Source organism: Saccoglossus kowalevskii, chromosome 6 (assembly GCF_978046115.1).
Source record: "Saccoglossus kowalevskii chromosome 6, keSacKowa6.1, whole genome shotgun sequence".
Lineage (NCBI taxonomy): Eukaryota > Metazoa > Hemichordata > Enteropneusta > Harrimaniidae > Saccoglossus > Saccoglossus kowalevskii.
Genome location: NC_140646.1, coordinates 24011081 through 24029550, shown reverse-complemented (window position 1 = coordinate 24029550; position 18470 = coordinate 24011081). Strand labels below are relative to the sequence as shown.

The 18470-nt window shown below is 34.6% G+C and overlaps 2 protein-coding genes across 2 annotated transcripts in view; one reads left to right on the top strand and one right to left on the bottom strand.

The window, feature by feature from the left end:
• LOC100377778 (rhophilin-2-like) overlaps nt 1-10357 on the bottom strand; it is a 37086-nt gene extending 26729 nt beyond the window's left edge. The window contains exons 1-2 of the mRNA XM_006816883.3: nt 10111-10357; nt 9615-9730 (exon numbers count right to left, since the gene is read on the bottom strand). Coding sequence (XP_006816946.1) covers nt 9615-9730; nt 10111-10164 — 170 coding nt within the window. The 5' untranslated portion in view covers nt 10165-10357. The remainder of the gene's footprint in view (nt 1-9614; nt 9731-10110) is intronic.
• Nucleotides 10358-10603: 246 nt separating this feature from the next.
• LOC146742169 (GEL complex subunit OPTI-like) lies at nt 10604-14831 on the top strand. The gene is made up of 4 exons (XM_085500811.1): nt 10604-10811; nt 12078-12181; nt 12653-12782; nt 14227-14831. The coding sequence occupies exons 1-4, from the start codon at nt 10704-10706 to the stop codon at nt 14266-14268; spliced, it is 384 nt and encodes a 127-aa protein (XP_085356937.1). The 5' UTR covers nt 10604-10703; the 3' UTR covers nt 14269-14831.
• The last annotated feature ends 3639 nt before the right edge of the window (nt 14832-18470 follow it).

Below are 18470 nucleotides of genomic sequence, written 5' to 3'. Positions count from 1 at the left end.
TAATTAGAGCATGAAATCGATTTATGATTGCTCAATACTTATTGAGCAAACTTAAAGAAACAATTGGTGGAATCTTATGACATTGTTCATGCTAACCTAGAGACCAGCAAACCATTTCAGATTTACTAGGAGCAGTATGATAGATAGGACTACCTTAAAATGTCTTCATATCCCTCACCCCTTGCTTTAAGGTCAATGGATATGTTTCAGCTCTGTGGGCTGCAGTAATTCGTAACAAGGCAGAAAGCTGAAAATGTGAATTTCAGACAGCTATTTTTAATTAAATCATACGTTGACTGTTGATAATTATTTTGGTATCCTTAATTTTGGTTGACATTCAAATTTTCACAAAGAATAATTTTCAAGAAACAGTCAAATTTTCATGGATTGAACTTTCAGACAGCTATTTTTAATTAAATCATACGTTGACTGTTGATAATTATTTTGGTATCCTTAATTTTGGTTGACATTCAAATTTTCACAAAGATTAATTTTCAAGAAACAGTCAAACTTTCATGGATTGAACTATTGATGCAACTACTTTTAAACTTATTTTCTGACATCAGTTATCTCCTAGACCCCCCCCCCCCCACCCCCACCCCCGATTGCTGGACAATCACAGTGTATGTATGCACTATGCTCGTTAGGAAAAACAACAGTGGTTCAGAGAATTATTCATACAGTCAGTTAGCAAGTTGGTTTGCAAAACACATTTGCTTTGTTGTGTACATGACAGCACAGTTTCACAGACTACGTGCTGCGTGGGATTCACTATACCACAGGGATGATCAACCTGATGATTTTCAAATTTTGCAGGTGTTTCACAAATGCATTTAATAGCATGTCATCATCCTGTAACAGGCCAAACAAAAATAAAAAGGCTTTTGGCAGTGCGACCGGCATAGGTGGTCAGGGCAGAGATCAGGAAGTAGACGGCCAATTTGGGCTTGTAGCAGGCCATATGACCGGTGACCGGCTCTTAATGAAACCCCCGTCTTGTGTACTTATTCAATATTTGTTTATCTACTATGTAATTTGAAAAAAATTAAAACACATCAAAGTAACAAGCTTGTGCATTCTAACAATTCTGTATTCTTTTGAAAAAAATCTTTTACCATTGTCTATTATGTTGACTGTGTTGCATGTCAATGGGACAGTGCCATCAAGCCATCTTGCTTGGTCACTATCAAGAGTGTAATTAACCTTTTGAACCCCGTAGTTTTTCCTGCCAGAATTCTGATTAAACATTTTGCCTACTTTTTGGTATTTTTTAGATTATTTTGGACCAAATGGGCATCATCCCTTATACCGGTAGGTACATGTACAGTTCTTGATAAAAAAATTTGAAAAAAAAATTTCTAATGGTGGCAAAAGTTGACTTCAAAGAGTTATTTTTTTACTCAGACTATATATTAGTGAATATTACACTGCCGGTATATATTGTGTAAATTGATACAGTTATAACCCATGTTGGTATATCCATATAACCAATTGTTTAGTATAACTCACAATACGCTGTACAAACCACATGTATACTTGTGACATGCATGACAAATATTGATTTACCAAGTTACCGGGAATATCAATTTAATTTGTGTGTGTGCTTGGACAATAAATTAGAATTATGTTTTTATTGATTGATTACAGTGACCCACCATGAGACGATAACAAAGTGAATAGTTCCCAGGAGCATTGTTAATTATATGCATAATTATACAGAATTAACAAATCTACTAGTTGAGACCTAAATGAACCAGTTTTAATTTCATATTGAAAAGATGATTAGTAGATGTACAACGGAACAGATATCTGCTTTCCCACTGGGCACTGAATGATGAGTTGTTTATAGTTTTCCATTGGTGACTGGTGGATGTACCCCTAGGATAGCGGATATCTGCTTTCCTACTGGGCAATGAATGTCGACCCCCATTTTCTGATGAAAAGGTGATTGTTAAATGTACACCAGGACAGATATTCGCTTTCCTAAAGGACTGAATGCCTAGTTGGAGAGGTGATTGGTTGACGTACCCTATGACAGCAGACATCCGCTTTCCCAGTGGGAACTGGATGCCTATTTTTTTCTATTTCCCAATGGAAAGGTGATTGGTAAATGTACCCTATGACAGCAGACCTCCGCTGCCAATGCATACTAGCTGCCTATTTTTTTTCTATTTCCCAATGGAAAGGTGATTGGTAAATGTACCCTATGACAGCAGACCTCCGCTGCCAATGCACACTAGATGCCTATTTTTTTTCTATTTCCCAATGGAAAGGTGATTGGTAAATGTACCCTATGACAGCAGACATCCTCTGCCAATGCACACTAGATGCCTATTTTTTTTTCTATTTCCCAATGGAAAGGTGATTGGTAAATGTACCCTATGACAGCAGACCTCCGCTGCCAATGCACACTAGATGTCTATATTTTTTTCTTCTATTTCCTGATAGAAAGGTGATTACATAAGGTTCAGCCAAGACTTGAGCATGCACGTCATATAATATCATGTGGTAGTTTACATGAAATGTGGTTGCTATGATTTTCACTTGCCAATATACCACACTATCAAAGAAAACTCAGAATTCACGACCATTCAAAGTAAAATTTAGAAACATCAATTTATATTTATCGCAATTGTCAAGTGACAGAAGTTGACAATGATGGAGTAAGGTTTATCCGAAAACTGACAAAGACAATGGAGTTAAACAAGATGCATCCCACCATAAACGCAAAGTAGTACATTTTTTGTCAGACAGGTGTCTACTCAATCAACAACTGCCAGTTGCTGATGTTGGCAGCAATTTGTGCAACACTGAATTGAATTTCTATGTGTGTGACATTCCGTATCAATTGTCAATTTCATGAATCAAGAGGAAATTGAAAAATTACGTAGCAGTGAAAATTCAGTTTATTTTCCAAGACAGGATTGAGCCAGTGAATTCACTTCATATATTACTCGCAAACTCTCAAATCGAGAAACAATAGTGATAAATTTCACATGGTTGTGATGCTGACACACCTATAGGGTTGGGTTTAGCCAGTGACACACACAGACAGTGACCTCAATCACAGAAAATCTGACAGACATTAAATTTATACAGTAACATGACCTTCCATGCTTTCTCAAGCAGACATCCTTGATAGCCAATCTTTCCGAACACCTGTTTAGCAAAGATTTTATTACTAAGTAGCTGTCAATGTCAAGTATCAACTGCAAGGATCATACAATCACTAGTTGGCTATAATTAATATGTTGTTGTGAATAATTGATAGTAAGTCACTTGTGATACACACATTTATTTTAACTCCTTGCAAATCTTTTTTTACAACATAAACTAACATTCTGGTACAACATCTTTATGAATTTTACACTAATTTTTTTTGTTAATTTTGATTAAAAGACATGACTGACAATCAGTTGCCTACAGATCACTGTAAAGATGACTAAAAGTTGACTTTGGCACTGAATGGGTTAAAACATTGGGGAAAATAAATACATTATCATTAATTAAATTTAGCGAGTAATTATTCTCCATATTTTTTGGTTTCTACATGTCAAGTGCTAAATAACATCTTGCAATGATATGACAGATTTGACCAGACCAGATGCATATCTGACCATACAAGAACATACCAGGAGCATACCTGCACCAGGCACAGAACGAGAAAAAGCTACATGGAAACTTGTACATGGAAATTTTCTATCTATTCATACAGAAAGTGGAAATCTGAAGCACTTCTTGGCCTTGTGGAGGTCATTACCCAGTTAGTTATTATGGGACCTCCTTCAAGTGATATTGTTTCTGACACACCCAGTCGACCACCAAAGGGCTTCAGAAATTCTTTGGATAGTAATTGAATAATTTTTTTCACCAGCATGCAGAGTGTATGTTAGTTTTGAGAATTATATGAATCTAGAGCTCAGTGTAACTTGAACCAAATATTGTTATAATAAACTTTGTATAGGGAATGAGATTTTTTCACTATCATCACACAAAGCAGCAGTTGTATTTTTTTGTATTTTTCTAGTACTACATGTATATGGTCTTGTATGGAGTCTTTTAAAATGGTAAACAACTGATGTCCCCTCATGCCCAATTTCTTGGTGATATCTATTCTTAACAAGATGTATTTATCTTGAAGAATTTGCGCAAACACCTGATCATTCAAGATGGCTGCCAGAGATGGTTTCCACGGAGACAATCATGTAAAGGGAAGATGGAAAACACACAAGTACATTTGGTCAGCAACATCACTGATCAAAACATCATATAGTGGACCTCATGCAAGGTTAAATATTTGTTGTTCTTAGCGGCATACCATTACCCAGGGCTTAAAAATCAGCTAGAGTCACATCAATGAAACTACTGTAAAATCTGTAATAGAAACCACGGCTTCTATTAAAATGGAGCATTGCAACAGATCGGATGCGGCTTCTATTAGAGAATCTACACATATGAGAAAATTGTGAATGTTTGGTTCTCAATTATTCAAAAGGAATGGGTGCAACTTCTATTAGGGATGTGGCTTCTAATACAGATTTTACGGTACTAGCTGAACCTTATATCAATACAAAAACATACAACTCAACACTTGATAATTACAACATAACACAGCAAAGTGATTTCACTGATATTTTCACCACTCATCAAACTAACATCTCCAAGGAGAATTGTCTGTTCTCTATTTAGGTCATTGATGGCAGTGAGTGAGTTGTGTTAAGTATAAATATGGATAAGCAGATGGGCAATAAAGTTACACTGATTTGACAGATTGTTTAATCTCCTTGTGCCTTACAGTAAGATATCTCATTTAAACTATATAGACAGATTGTTATCAACAGCGCTAGAGGCACGTAGCTCCTGAAACAGCTGTGCACTCATTTCTGAAACTGATTTTCAATTACATCAGAAATAGCTCAGCCTCAGTCGAGAGATAAATATTCTAGACAACACGCATCAGTGAATTGTGTCTAAAACCCAAAGTGTTCTCTGTATGACTAGGAAATTTCATTTCCTTCTTTCTTAATAACACATAAAATTAACCACTTACATTAGAACAGACTGCTTGACAGTAGGATTGATTCAGCCACAAGAGTGTATTACATAAGAATTGTATTCTTTTCACTATTGATAATTTGTTTAATATCAGAAATTCTTACATTTTAATAATATGAAGATATTCATGAAGTAACTCCAGACATATGAAATAGAAAATCAAGGGTTCATTAAGGGAACCATAAACACTGCACCCCGTCCCCACTACACACACACATTCCATTTACCGGTACAGACTCTTTGGGCAGCTTTGCTTTCAATTGGTAATGGTTTCTTAAGTGTTGCTTGAAGTCGGTTATCGTAACTTTCTGCTAATTCAAGCTCTGAAGGGCTAAGTATAGACATTTTTTTGTTCGCCTCTGAAATCGACCCTAGTTTCAACTCCCAGCTTTTCAGTTTAAGAAACATTATCTGTGACAGACACGCAAGGGAATTACCAGTAGGGACTTTTGAGAGTGAAACCAAATAGAAAATAATTTATTCATACCATGCATATTGTAGCTTAGATCAAGATCTAATTCAACTGAAAGAACAAAGGCATATAATGTATATTTTTCCGATAAAGATCTGCTAGTCTAGAAGAGAAGAACTGTGAGCAAGTAGCATTTTAATTAGATTTAGTGATAAATGACAATTAAATTAATTAATTAATTAATTAATTAATTAATATGTGAAAAAATGTATATTTAGCATTGCATTACTTTATGCAAATATTATAGATGATCATTTCATTCAAATATACTATAATAACAGACAATTAATTAATTAAATAATGTAGTGTAATTCACATACATTTGTACAATGAGATCAATTCCCTTATGTAGAATGTCAATGTTGTTTACAAAAAACCTTTGGCCATGATATCACAAGCTAGGTTACAAACATGAATTTTGGCATCATTCCAAACTCAGCTCCACTGCTTATATTTTTATATACAAGCCCTTTTTAGTTGTACAGAAATTTCAGTAAACTAACGCTGAATTAAATTTTTCAATAAAAAGGAAATTATATTTCAAATTTTAGAATACAAGTGTACATGGTGAGGATTTAGTGAAAAAGAAACAAAATAAAGTTTGTATATATTCACATTATTTCTGATTAAATCAATGAATGTTTCCCAGAGTTCAGTCTTACAGGGGGTTGAACACACCTCAAAACAAATTATGGTTAGGGAAACTCAAAAGGTGGAAAGTCATGGGCATTAAAGTGAAAAAAAAGGAAGACATTCACATAATGAATGATAAATAGTTTCATATATTACAGCTAGCAGTTTCTATTGTAAATTATATTTAGAAAAAGTTCAATACCATTGAAATGTATCAAAGTATTTGCCACAAAGTAAAAGTTTGGTCAAAGACAATATTAGAAACCAGCTACGGCGAGTGGCAGTTATTAATGAATAAACACTAGTACATTCACAACTTTTTGAGTGCATCATCAAACTGGCCACCTACCACCAACAATTCCATAACGAATCCCCATTAATATCTAAATTTCAATCTGAAAGTAACAATATCAATATTTATCAAAAAACATTATTACAAAAACAAAAATTGATTGATTATGTGAAGAGCCTCCATCAAAATGATTCATATTTCAATAAACATAAGCTAGCAAATTATCAAAACAATATCCAGATATTTCTACTTACAAGCATATCCTTGATAAACTGTTAAATATTCAAATCAAATCAACAGTTTTTAATACACAAGACCATATTACATGTACTTGAAATACTGGCTTTCATCGATTAATTCTGTCAAAATTCATTCTGTTTGCAACTAAAAAAAATGTAACTTAATATTTTTTGACATATGACCTCATTTAACAACTCTGCAATGAAACCAATAGCTCAATTTATCATCAGAATGGGCTTTATATAAGATCCAATAACATCCACATTGAATTGAAGTTTCTAGCTGATTTCTGGTTACTGTAAAATAATTTATTTTTGCTCGGAATTAATTTCGCTAAAGGAATGATTCAGTGAAAATAAAATCCAGCGAATATTCCTTTGTTCCTATATTTTATATTTAACTCGTCAAAAATCAGTGAAAATAAATTCAATACAAAACTTCTAAAAAGTCTTTCGAGTGCAAATTAATTCCAGCTAAAATTAAGTATTTTACAGTAAACATATGCTCTAGGTATCATACATATTATTTTTAGAATGAAATAAATGTTTGAACAGTGAAAATTATTATAAACTCAAAATCGAAAAGTTTAAAGTGAAATTGTGCATGGTAATTTTTACAGGGTTTTATTGGAGTTTTGGGAATACTCTGTCATGTGTCCAAATTTCCCATGATTTTCAGCCTGTGAGAATAAGTGCTTTTTAACATTGACAATCAGTCCAGCTTCTAATTTACGGCAATTGTGTTTAAAACATGTGATCTGCCATGTCGCGTCTATTTCTGACAGGTGAATCTTCAATTATCTCAAATATTTTACTTAATAGTTCCAAGACCCAAAAGATGTTCTTTCTCTGAAAGGTCTCAGAGTGTATCCTCTCAGGACAAGCAATATTTTTTGTGACAGTGCTTCCATGGACAGCCGACCATGAAATTGTTAGTTAGTCAGTTTGACAACCTTCAACAAACAAAAAACATATGATTTAGTAGATGAAAATATCTTGATATGATACTACCAGGATGCAAAGGAAGCAATGTACATATCGTTCACACAGTATACGATAGTTCATATCTAAGCCACAGTACGCAGTACTCAATAGACAATACAAGTTACAGTATTGACGAGTAAGAAAACATTGTTTCTTGAAGCATAATGTGCAAGTAAATCATGTGGCTATGTGGTGTGATCCAGAGTAAACCTATACTTAACCAGAAAGAGAATTCAATCATGAGAAATGCCCCCTCAGGATGAACATGTACTAAACTGGAAAACTACAATGTGAACAAATGCAACTTGACATGGCTAAGACTGACAAAACAGCACCTTTTTAATTCCTGATATACCACAAATATTTTAAATTTCCAACCAAACTAAATACTTCAAACATAACCTTGTACACTCTCAGCATACATGCAGCAAACCCATTCCCTCTAATTTTATTAATAAATTCCAATGGCAATTGTTTCCAACCAGCCAATCAACAGAAATGAATTAAACAAATTTCACTGACAAATATTCTGCATTAACTGACTATAGGGGGAAAAAAATAGATAAGATATAAATAAAAGTAAAATGTACTACTTGTACAATGTGCATCAAAACCCCCAAATATAAAATTTTTATTCAAATTTTGGGTGAAAAAATATGTGCACAGTTTCTAATAATCCACACCTTAGATTTGGAAAATGAATCAGTGACATCATCAACTCACAATGAATTAATTTCCTGCTTGAACAAGGAGGTAACAAATGCTGCGTCATCAATAATCTTATTATAATCAAAAGGTAAACAAAGCAGCCAGATTACATATGTGTAAACACTCACTGTGCTTAATCATAATGTTACACCCAAATCAGAAAACTCTTTTATCAAACTACAAACTACACTACTGAATGCACATACAGAGATGTGAAATGCAATAGGCCAATAACAAATAATCTTGTGGGTTTCAAAAAGTAGGTAGTTAATAAATATCATTTTTCTAAATATTTTGTTGTTGTAAACAACTGAGTTTAATTTTTTTTCTTGCATACACAAATACTTTTGCAGATACATGTACAAGTGTGATAAGTCATGTTAACAGTTATTTACAATGTAACATTGTTTTTGAATTAATATAAAATCTTATTCAAAGCCTGAATTTGTGACATTTTCTAAAATATGGCCAAAAAAAATGTAGCACCAGGGAGTAAAATAGGGCTCATCAGGTTATAGAATCCATAGTTTATTTTTTGGCCTAAATATTCATTCATGGAAAAGAATCATAGTTATTCTGTATTTTAATGTGAAAGCAACTTCAGCCATGCAGCCACTAAATTGACAATGCATGTCAGGAGTGTGAATTTGCACTCCAGCAAAGCTAGTCAGGTAATATAGGAAAACCCATTCACAAGAATATAAACACATTATTCATACAATTCAAGTTGCTGGGAAGCATTCACAATGTGTTAATTAGGTTTGTTGTGCAAATGAGATTGGGGTTATCACTCAAAGTGAGCAGGCTAAATTAAGTTATTAACAGTTAACACATTTAAATCAATTGGTGATATTAAACTGCCTCAATCTGGACACAAGAACAATAAGATATCCATTGATTGTGTGTTTTTCACAGGGTTGAACCCACATTGGTAATTCTGCTACCTGTCCCAGTTTTATTTTTCATATATTTGTTTTTATTTCTGGCATGGGAAAATCAAAAACGTTTCGCTAACCTACATATAATTATATTTTACACACCCAGGTCGTGATTCTGACTCTGACTGAAAGTCGACGGAAGTACGATATCGAATACAATCACCACCGTGGGCGAAATGTCCCAAATAAAAATGGGTGATATGTAAATTGGCCACAGGTATGTTGGTATGTGTGCGATCCAACAGGTGACCTTCACACCCGAACAAAAAGGGAAAGACCTTAAAATGACTCACCTAAAAAGGTTCTCTGCTCCAGCCCTCATCCTCAATTCTTTATTTATTTGATAATTCAACTTCTGCCTCCTGTTCTGCATTTTACCGCGGACTGTTTGTGCGAGAGGGTCCGATCCCTGGTGAAAAAAAACACAGAACGTAGAACGCTGTAGTGAATATAGGTGAAGACATGTACTTGTAATTCGCCATGATTGTCGTGTCCTGTAATATTTCGCGTATACTGAAAATATGACCCGAATTAGGAAGAAAGTAAAACGATTTCACCTTTTTTTCTAAACCAACAACAATAGAGAATTTACAAAATAATAACATAAATGGTCACTGTTTATTTTGTATCTCGTAGGAAACCGTGGAACTCTCTACAGATAATATAGTAGAAATAGACGTAGTGCATGTCCATCTTCGCTGGCGCATCATTTGACGTACAATACTGAAATACGGTGCGAAGCAACGACTTCGCGAAAAATTATTGCGTCGCGATGTTTACGTTACTCACCTTTCGATGGGACCCTCCATTTTCGTCCACACCGTTTGTGAAAACGTCCGTCATTATAACATTACTACCGACGAAATAAACTATCCGGACAATAATCACAAAAAATGTCAATATCCCCGCACTACTTGAGCTGTGAGTGAAGCAATAACTACGTAAACTGTGGTCAAAGTACAAACTGATTCACCACCAAGTCGTCGAGTCTCGAAATACGCCCTAAGCCCGTAAACGCCGAATCTCTAATGACGTCACAGTACCGGGGAGGTCAGTTCTAACCTCGTACAAAAGTACATATTCGAACATTGTATATTTTTCTAAAATACATAAATTGTTTCTCGAATATATTTTGAATGTAACATAAAACTCACTAGTTTATTCATTTTAGAAGTGTTGTATTATGAAAAAATAATTTATCAAAACAATTAATGCTTACTTAGTGTAAAAAGGGTAGAAAGAGGAATTCCAATGCTCGCCCTCAGCGTTGACCTACCCCGGAAAAGAAAGGCAGAGCAAGTGCACGTTGTTTTAAAACTGGCATGTTTTTATCGTGACATTTACTTAGATTTACACTATTTTAGAACAGAAACATTCGAAATATGTCTAATGTGAGACGGAGAAAGGTAGAGATCGAACCGACGGGTTCAACGTCGACCTCAGCAATTATAAAGCGAGCGTTAACGAGCAAATCGGATTGGCCAGACAAAGTGAGTTTTCATTCATTATTTCAGAAATAACCACACACACCTTAGAAGCGAGTACACAACGAAATTTTGCGAGCAATAGCAAGTGTGTATTTAGAGTGGACTGGTCAAGATCGAGCGGCATACTCGCCTCTTGGTGTGGTTATTCCTGTTATATTATTTATACTATATAACTTCATATTATATAACTTCATTTTAAAGCTAATCTGAGCAGGGGGCTGTTACAGCTCCCTGATCTGAGATACAGAAATAAAGAAAATGATTTTAAAGCACAAAAACCATGTTCAAATGTGATACAACATATTTGCAACCGTTAAGTGAAATGTACCCTGGAACTAGCATACAATGATTATAAATACTTTGAGCAGTGACATAAATTCCGCCCATTGTTCAGCAATGCAAGGTAAATATTAATGTAGTTACTTGTCAGCTGCAATGTTGATATATGTGTAATCATCCTAAATTGACATAATTTCAAAAAAATACAGACACTGTACACAGGATTGCAATTTGAGGATTGTGGCAGACAGTAATCGTTTGTTTGGCATTGTGTGCGTAATTCTAAAAAATTATTTTTCCCCATGCCTTGCTTTTGAACCCAAAATATCTGAAGTTTGCATTTTTCGTGATTATGTGCTACATCTTTAGTGTAAAATATTATTTTTGCCAATCTCTGTTGACGAAAGGATTTAAAATTTTTTGTGTGTGTTATTGACATTTGGGGTCTAAACACAGAAAACCATATGTATGCCTGTAGTTTGCCCAAATAAAAAACATATATTCTTGGCTAATCAGAATGACATATTTAGGCAATTGAAATGCTTGTATAATATGAAGTTATTATACTTGTATATCTTTTCCTCCCAAGGATACATCATGGGAATGCTGAAATCCAAAACGTTTAACAGATTTAGCAATCTTCTTTGTGTGGGGTTCGATCAAACCCTGGGGTCAGCCATGTTTGTTTTTTATCTTTAGAGTATGCTTACACTGTACATGCGTAATCATTTGGAATTCACATTTCCTAATATGGTAGGATGAATATACGCAGTGCAATACCGCAAAATTACGGCATGCTGTAACTTATGGGTTACGTTGATGGATGTATAAGAATGAATATTACACTATGTATTACTTGATTATTACTAGTATCAGACTTATAATTTTAATGGTCTCTATTAGACAACGTTTTCAACGTCTATCTTGTGTAACTTCTAGTTGTTGACAATACTTTAAGAAATTTCTAATGGATTCAACTTTGTATTGCAGGATGAGTTCTTGGATGTAGTTTACTGGATGAAACAGATTTTATCTCTTATAGTTGGCGCTATATGGGGTGTTGTTCCACTGCAAGGCATTGTGGGTATTGGACTGTAAGTTAACCTTATAGGTCAAGGTATAGGAGAGGATAATTATAAAGTACATTAATGACAAAGGAAATGTTTTATTAAAAACATTGAAGTTTACTGGTAGTGTTGGGTGACAAGAAATAAACTTTCCATCTTGTGTATTCATACAATGTATCGATGAGGCATGCTGGTCATTGATTCAGAAGTACCGTAGCAATGTTTTCACTTCATGTACCAGCAGTGTCAAGTGTTAGCACACAGAATGATTTTGAAACTATTCCTCAATTAAAAACTGCATCATTCACACATTCCACATGTAATGTACCAGTAATGGTTTAAAACTTTTGTTGATGATGGGTGGCTTCTGTACTCCCGGTACTCACCTATATTCTTCACAATTAAACTTGGTTTGCTGTGAGATCTCGTCATACACCTGTATAAAATGTTCATGCCCTTGTTTATTCACCCTTGATTTGTAAATTGTATATCTGCTAGATTTGGTGCAGTGAATGCTGGCGTAACTTATGTCTACTCAATGGCGTATCAAAGGATAGACGAAGACGAGTATGGCGGTATATGGGAGATTATTAAAGAAGGATTCATGTCATCATTTGCAATGTTTCTCGTAAGTTATCTTTTTTTCCCATCCAACAATTTGAGCATCTAAGTAAACTTTTTTCAAAATTAAAAAAATAAATTCAAATTTTTTCCTAATTTTCCAAAATTGTGATGAAAAACTTGTAATTAGGTTAATCTGATCCAAAATTAACAAATAAATTATAGAAAAATACATAAATGTGAACAAAATGTTGCTCTAAATTTTGGCGGGTGACATTAAGGTACTCAATAGGGTTAAACTCAAGTACATGTACATAATAATACAATATTACTCTGATAGAAGTGAATGGCAAATAGAGCCTGTACACCAGTTTGGTGTCAAAATTTCTTAGTTAGATTTTAAAACTGTGGTCTATTATTAGCTCATCATATTCATTTATTGACAATTAACTACTAAATAAATGACTTTCATTTGCCATGCATATACATGCTACCGTATTCTATTGAAGATGTGTATCAGAGAAGATAGTTAACATTATCATTAATCAAGGACCATTTATTCGGCCGAAGCCTCAACATTAACCCTTGGCAGATTTCACCATTATTTACTGTATGTCGCATGCCCTCAAACGATTATAAGATTCACTTGGGCTCCTTTGCATTACCCAATCAGAACTCACGATAGTAACAACATATTACTTTGTAAAATCATGGCGTTAGCTCGGTAGAATAAACAAAATTAACATGTTGCTAGCTTTTTCTCTGTGAACGAGCTTACTGACCATCAAAAGAAAAACTTACTGCTGTATCTAAGGGAAATGATGTGTTAGTAGCAACGAGGAACGGTTCGGAAAAGTCGATATGTTATTTGTTTCGACAGTTTTGTAAGTTTACTAAAACACGGTTTGCACAAACATTCCATAGTCTTCATTCACTTGTCCACAAACAATTTTCAACGGTGGAATAAACAATTTTGGAAAGTGTCAACGAATATAGACCTTCAGTTCCTGACTCCCGGTGAATCAGCGCAAAGCCTACACGCCGCCATTGTTTTAATCTGTGATGACCCCCGGATCTTCAAATTTGGGATACAGCAACGCTGATTGGTAGCGACAGCTTCTTGGCACACCCAATCAAATGACTCAATTTAACTGCAGTGAAATGCAGCTTTTCCTAACACAATCACGCACGGGTTTGGGCCGGTTATGAATGGCCGGCTTTAGCGAAACCGTGCGATCCGGACGATGATCTAGCACCAACAAGAATAGAATTAATTCTTCCGAAGAAGCTGCATATGCACTCGTTTCAGAATGTATCTGTACTCATTCCAATATTAGAATTTCCCTCTATACAAAAATATTGAACATGCTCCAAGTTATCGATGCCAAATTTAAATATTTATTATCACGTTGGATGCAGTACTGCTTAAGCACATGATGGAAATACCAACTTGTTACTAAACACAAACAAAAAATATAATATTTGTAATTACTTTGTTTTGTTTTTTCCAGGTGACGTGGATAATCATCTATTCTGCTCTGTACTTTGATTAGGTACAACTGATAAGAAGGGAGATGGACACTTCATTAACTGTGAATGTATCATTTTGATATGATGTACATATTTCGTCCTAGGAGTTTTAGACTTCCAAATTGTTAAATAATCTAAATTATTTGTTGTGGAATAGAATTCAACATGTTCTTCATGATTCTGTGATGAACATTAAATGGATTTCACTTTTATAAATACATCCAGCTTATTCGTCTGCCTCGCAGGTCACCAGTTTGCACAGAGTCTCTGGAAAACTTTTAAACGGAACAATAGTCGATTTTTTTTTTTTCAGCAGCTGTTTTTTGACAACCTTCTATCATGAGATAATAAATATAAAATTCAACCACCAAAACATGTACTATTTCTAGCAGTTATTGCTGGCATTTTGAAAAAAACTTCAGCATTTGCCAAGAAGTAGTTAAACCAGTACACAAATCACATGAAATACCTACTGTTGTTTTCCAGCTTGTCTAATCTTTTTAAAAGAAACAAAACCCCCATACATGGAAAGTTTGTAAAAAAAAAAAGAGAATTATTCCAATTAAATATTCCTTCATATTTACAATTTTTGTTTTGTCTTACATTTATCGTTAATGATACAATTAAGCAAAATTTATTGCACCTTTAACTATGCAATGAAAAAATTCAAAAACTGTTTTCTGAATCTAAAGACAGATATGGGCGTAGTCATGACTGTCAGTATCTTATTCGCATTTTATGTTGGGTTGGGTGAGTTTATTTCAACCCTCTTTAATATTTGGGGCTAAACAATGGTCTTGAAAATTTGCAGCCGTTCAATAATTTTTTTTTTAGCAGTTCTTAAACTTTAAAAACAATGTCATTGACTATTTTCAACTCTAGGTGGCACCATCATATTTTGTGATGGCGCTACTTTTTTTCCTCATAAGTGACAGGTATAAATACTTGGCATACATATAACTACCAGCTTTTCACAAATAACACCACAGCTTGCCAGAGAGCCTACTTTAATAATCGTTCTCTGACCAGGATCTACCAAAGCAACAGTGATGTGCTCTGGCAAAGATGGCAGCTCTCGTGGCCACAAAATAATGTAATATTTAATTTAGTTCACCAGTGCTTGACCACGCTACTGATAACATATTCTACCGTGATGAACATCAGATGTGTACAATACATTATGTTTACTGAAAGTGTGAATAGAATACACTTCAATAAAGGATGATATATGATTCATTCAATCACCTAGATCATAGACCCTCTGCTGGAGGGTTCATGCATAGATGGAGAATTTAAGTGACAATTTAGGTAATTCATATAATTATAGTATTAGAGTCGTGGGCAAAGACAATGCACATGTAAATTACATGCATTAATAATTCATGTAATAATTTGAAACCGATAATTTCTGTATCTGAACTACAGAGGGCGTTGTGATCAGCAAGTTTTACCTTTCTACACAATGAGAGTAGTTTACTGCGGGCCTAAATCAAACTATAATTTATACCAGAACAACAACCAACTTTCAAAAAAAGAAAATTTCTCGGCAAATATTTCTAGGCAGTGAGCACCTTTTTGATTCAATTCACGACAGAGTGAAAAATATTTTTTTTTACAAATGGCATAAGAAAAAAACAAAAAACAGAATTAAACCAGATGAGACAAATCATTTCAAAATACTTTCTTGTCTGAAGTTTCAAAACTCATCAGTGTGTAAACACAAATCGTGTATTTCCATATCTTGTAACAGTGCCACTGATGACTAATTAGAACAAACGTCATTTCTTTAAAAATTGTACGAGTGACGAATCTTAGGCGCAAGTCAATATTTGGACGTAAACGAAAATAGCAATTTAAACAAGAAAACATTCACTGAAAATAGAAAATATAACTATCTTCACATAATTTGGGAGAGAACCATAGTGAACCTCCCTAGTAAGTACGAAAGCTGTCTGGTTCACGGTTTTAGAGAAGAGATGAAAATTGTAAAGATGTATATGACAAGGCTTAATTTTTCAAGTAAAAAATGTCAAAAAGATGCTCTGTCGGTGAATTGTTGAGTGTTAGGTTTCGGTACCAAATTGACGGTGGTAATTGACGGCGAATGGACACAACAATGATCGTCGAAAAAAGTGAATATATTTCCGGTTATCTGAATGGTTCTGGATTCTGAATTTAGCTACCTAACTCGCCTGTGATATCACTCTTGAAGCTACATCAATTATAGTTTCTGTGAGAATTAAAAATAAAGCATTTTGCTGTCGTCTTTTCCCGGCATTTGCTGTAGTTTTCGCGTCAAACTTTTCAGAAAGAAACAATAATTCAATATCACTTTCCGTCCGTGTTTCCATCATAAGTGTCTATATTGAATTCGACCGTTGGGACATCCCTCTAAATCCGACACTTACAGCCGTTCTGAGAATTATTCGGACAGTCAGTTAGCAATATATGTTGGAACTTTGCAAAACACTTGGGTCTTTTCCAATCTAGACTTGATAGCGCCGTTGTATTGGCACGCCCACAATTGGAATCATTCCATTATCTTGCAAGATGCAGGTAAAACGCTGTTTTCAAAACGACACGCGTTGGTTACTATATATTAACAGGTTATATGTTGCCAAAGTCGAGATTGGGCAAAGACCAAAGTGTTTTGCAAAGTTGCGAGTCATTTTGCTAACTGACTGTCCGAATAATTCTCAGAACGGCTGTAAACCAGTAACTTGTTTGCAAGATATTTTGTATAAACAACAGATATTATTAATACCACTCTAAATATTTTCTCTTGTGAACGTAAAAGAAAACTGGTCGATGGTTTGAAAAAAGTCGAAGCTAACAATAAGTTCGTATGCTAGAATACTGATTGAAATACGGGTATCAAGATAGTTGCTCTTTTGTTTTTTCAATGGCTGGTACGACGTGTAAGAGCTATCTGCCGTTACTCTTGTGCCGTCATTACTAAAACTGTATCAGTCTAACTGTGAGAGTTTGTTTGGTTTCAGACTCGGTTGGTGTTGGGGAATTCAGCCGAGAACACACGGTTTATGTAGTTATAACATACGCCATTTTTTGCGAAAATATCAGATAGTAGGTTGGTTGCCAAGTGACAGCCTCGCGGCTATGCCCAGTGACAACGTTAACAGTAAAACAAAAGTAGGTTCTTTGACCCCCATCTTCCGGTAAAATAATAACTCATGCATAAACTTAAACTTCAATAAAATAATAACTTTCAGCAGAGAAATACAAGGCTATTTGTCGCCCCCTGCTTCCAGTAAACACACAATAAGAAACGTTCTCGCGACCAAAAAACTTCAGTTGACTAATCTGTTATCCACTCTACCAAAAATAAAATGTTATTTACATAAATTTGGCGTCAAAAAGAAATAACGAATCCAGTGTACGACAATAACCATGGCAACAAATTATAGATAATATACCTTACAACTTTGCAAAATGATCCGTGTTCAATTAAGTAAGGCAAACGATTAATATGAACATTATCGCCAAAACAAAGTGTTCCGACTTGTAGATTTTGGGAAAAATAACTCATGAAAAAAAAAACTTAATTGATACTCCTTTAATGTTAATGGTTGCAATTTAAAATATCTGCCACAAAGTTACCCAGCAAATCTTAAACATTTTTTACTCGAAATGTGCCATCTTTTGAAATTCTTTTTCGTTGTTCAGCACAACAAATTTTCATAACATTTTGGGTCTATAGGGGATGCATACTATTAATGTGAATAATTGCATAATAAGTGTCACATAAAAATCTGCATCTCGATGCCGCTTGTTACTAGCACAGAGGACCAAATATAAAACGAATCATGTGTGTACTAGTGAGTATAACCATTGGGATACTTGCTGTAGACACACCTGATTTAGTTATCTTTCAAATTAAATTACAACACTGTCTACTAGGCATTTAATAGACCATTTTCCGTTCACTGCGAGAATCACGCGTTATGCGTGAAATCGAACGTAAAAACAGGACAAACAAAGGTCATAGCGTCGTAGTGGCGTCAAACATAGCGTGGGATTCGACTAACGCGAAAGTATTTTTGGGATATTTCCATGCTTAATCACGTGCTGTACACATGTGATGATGGGCAATTTCGATGAAGTAAAGGTATTCGAAAGCAATATTCCCTTGTCAAAGATCGACCTTTCGATGTAAAGAAATTCGAGTTCAAAATCAAATCGTTCAAATTCAAATCACCTATTCGAG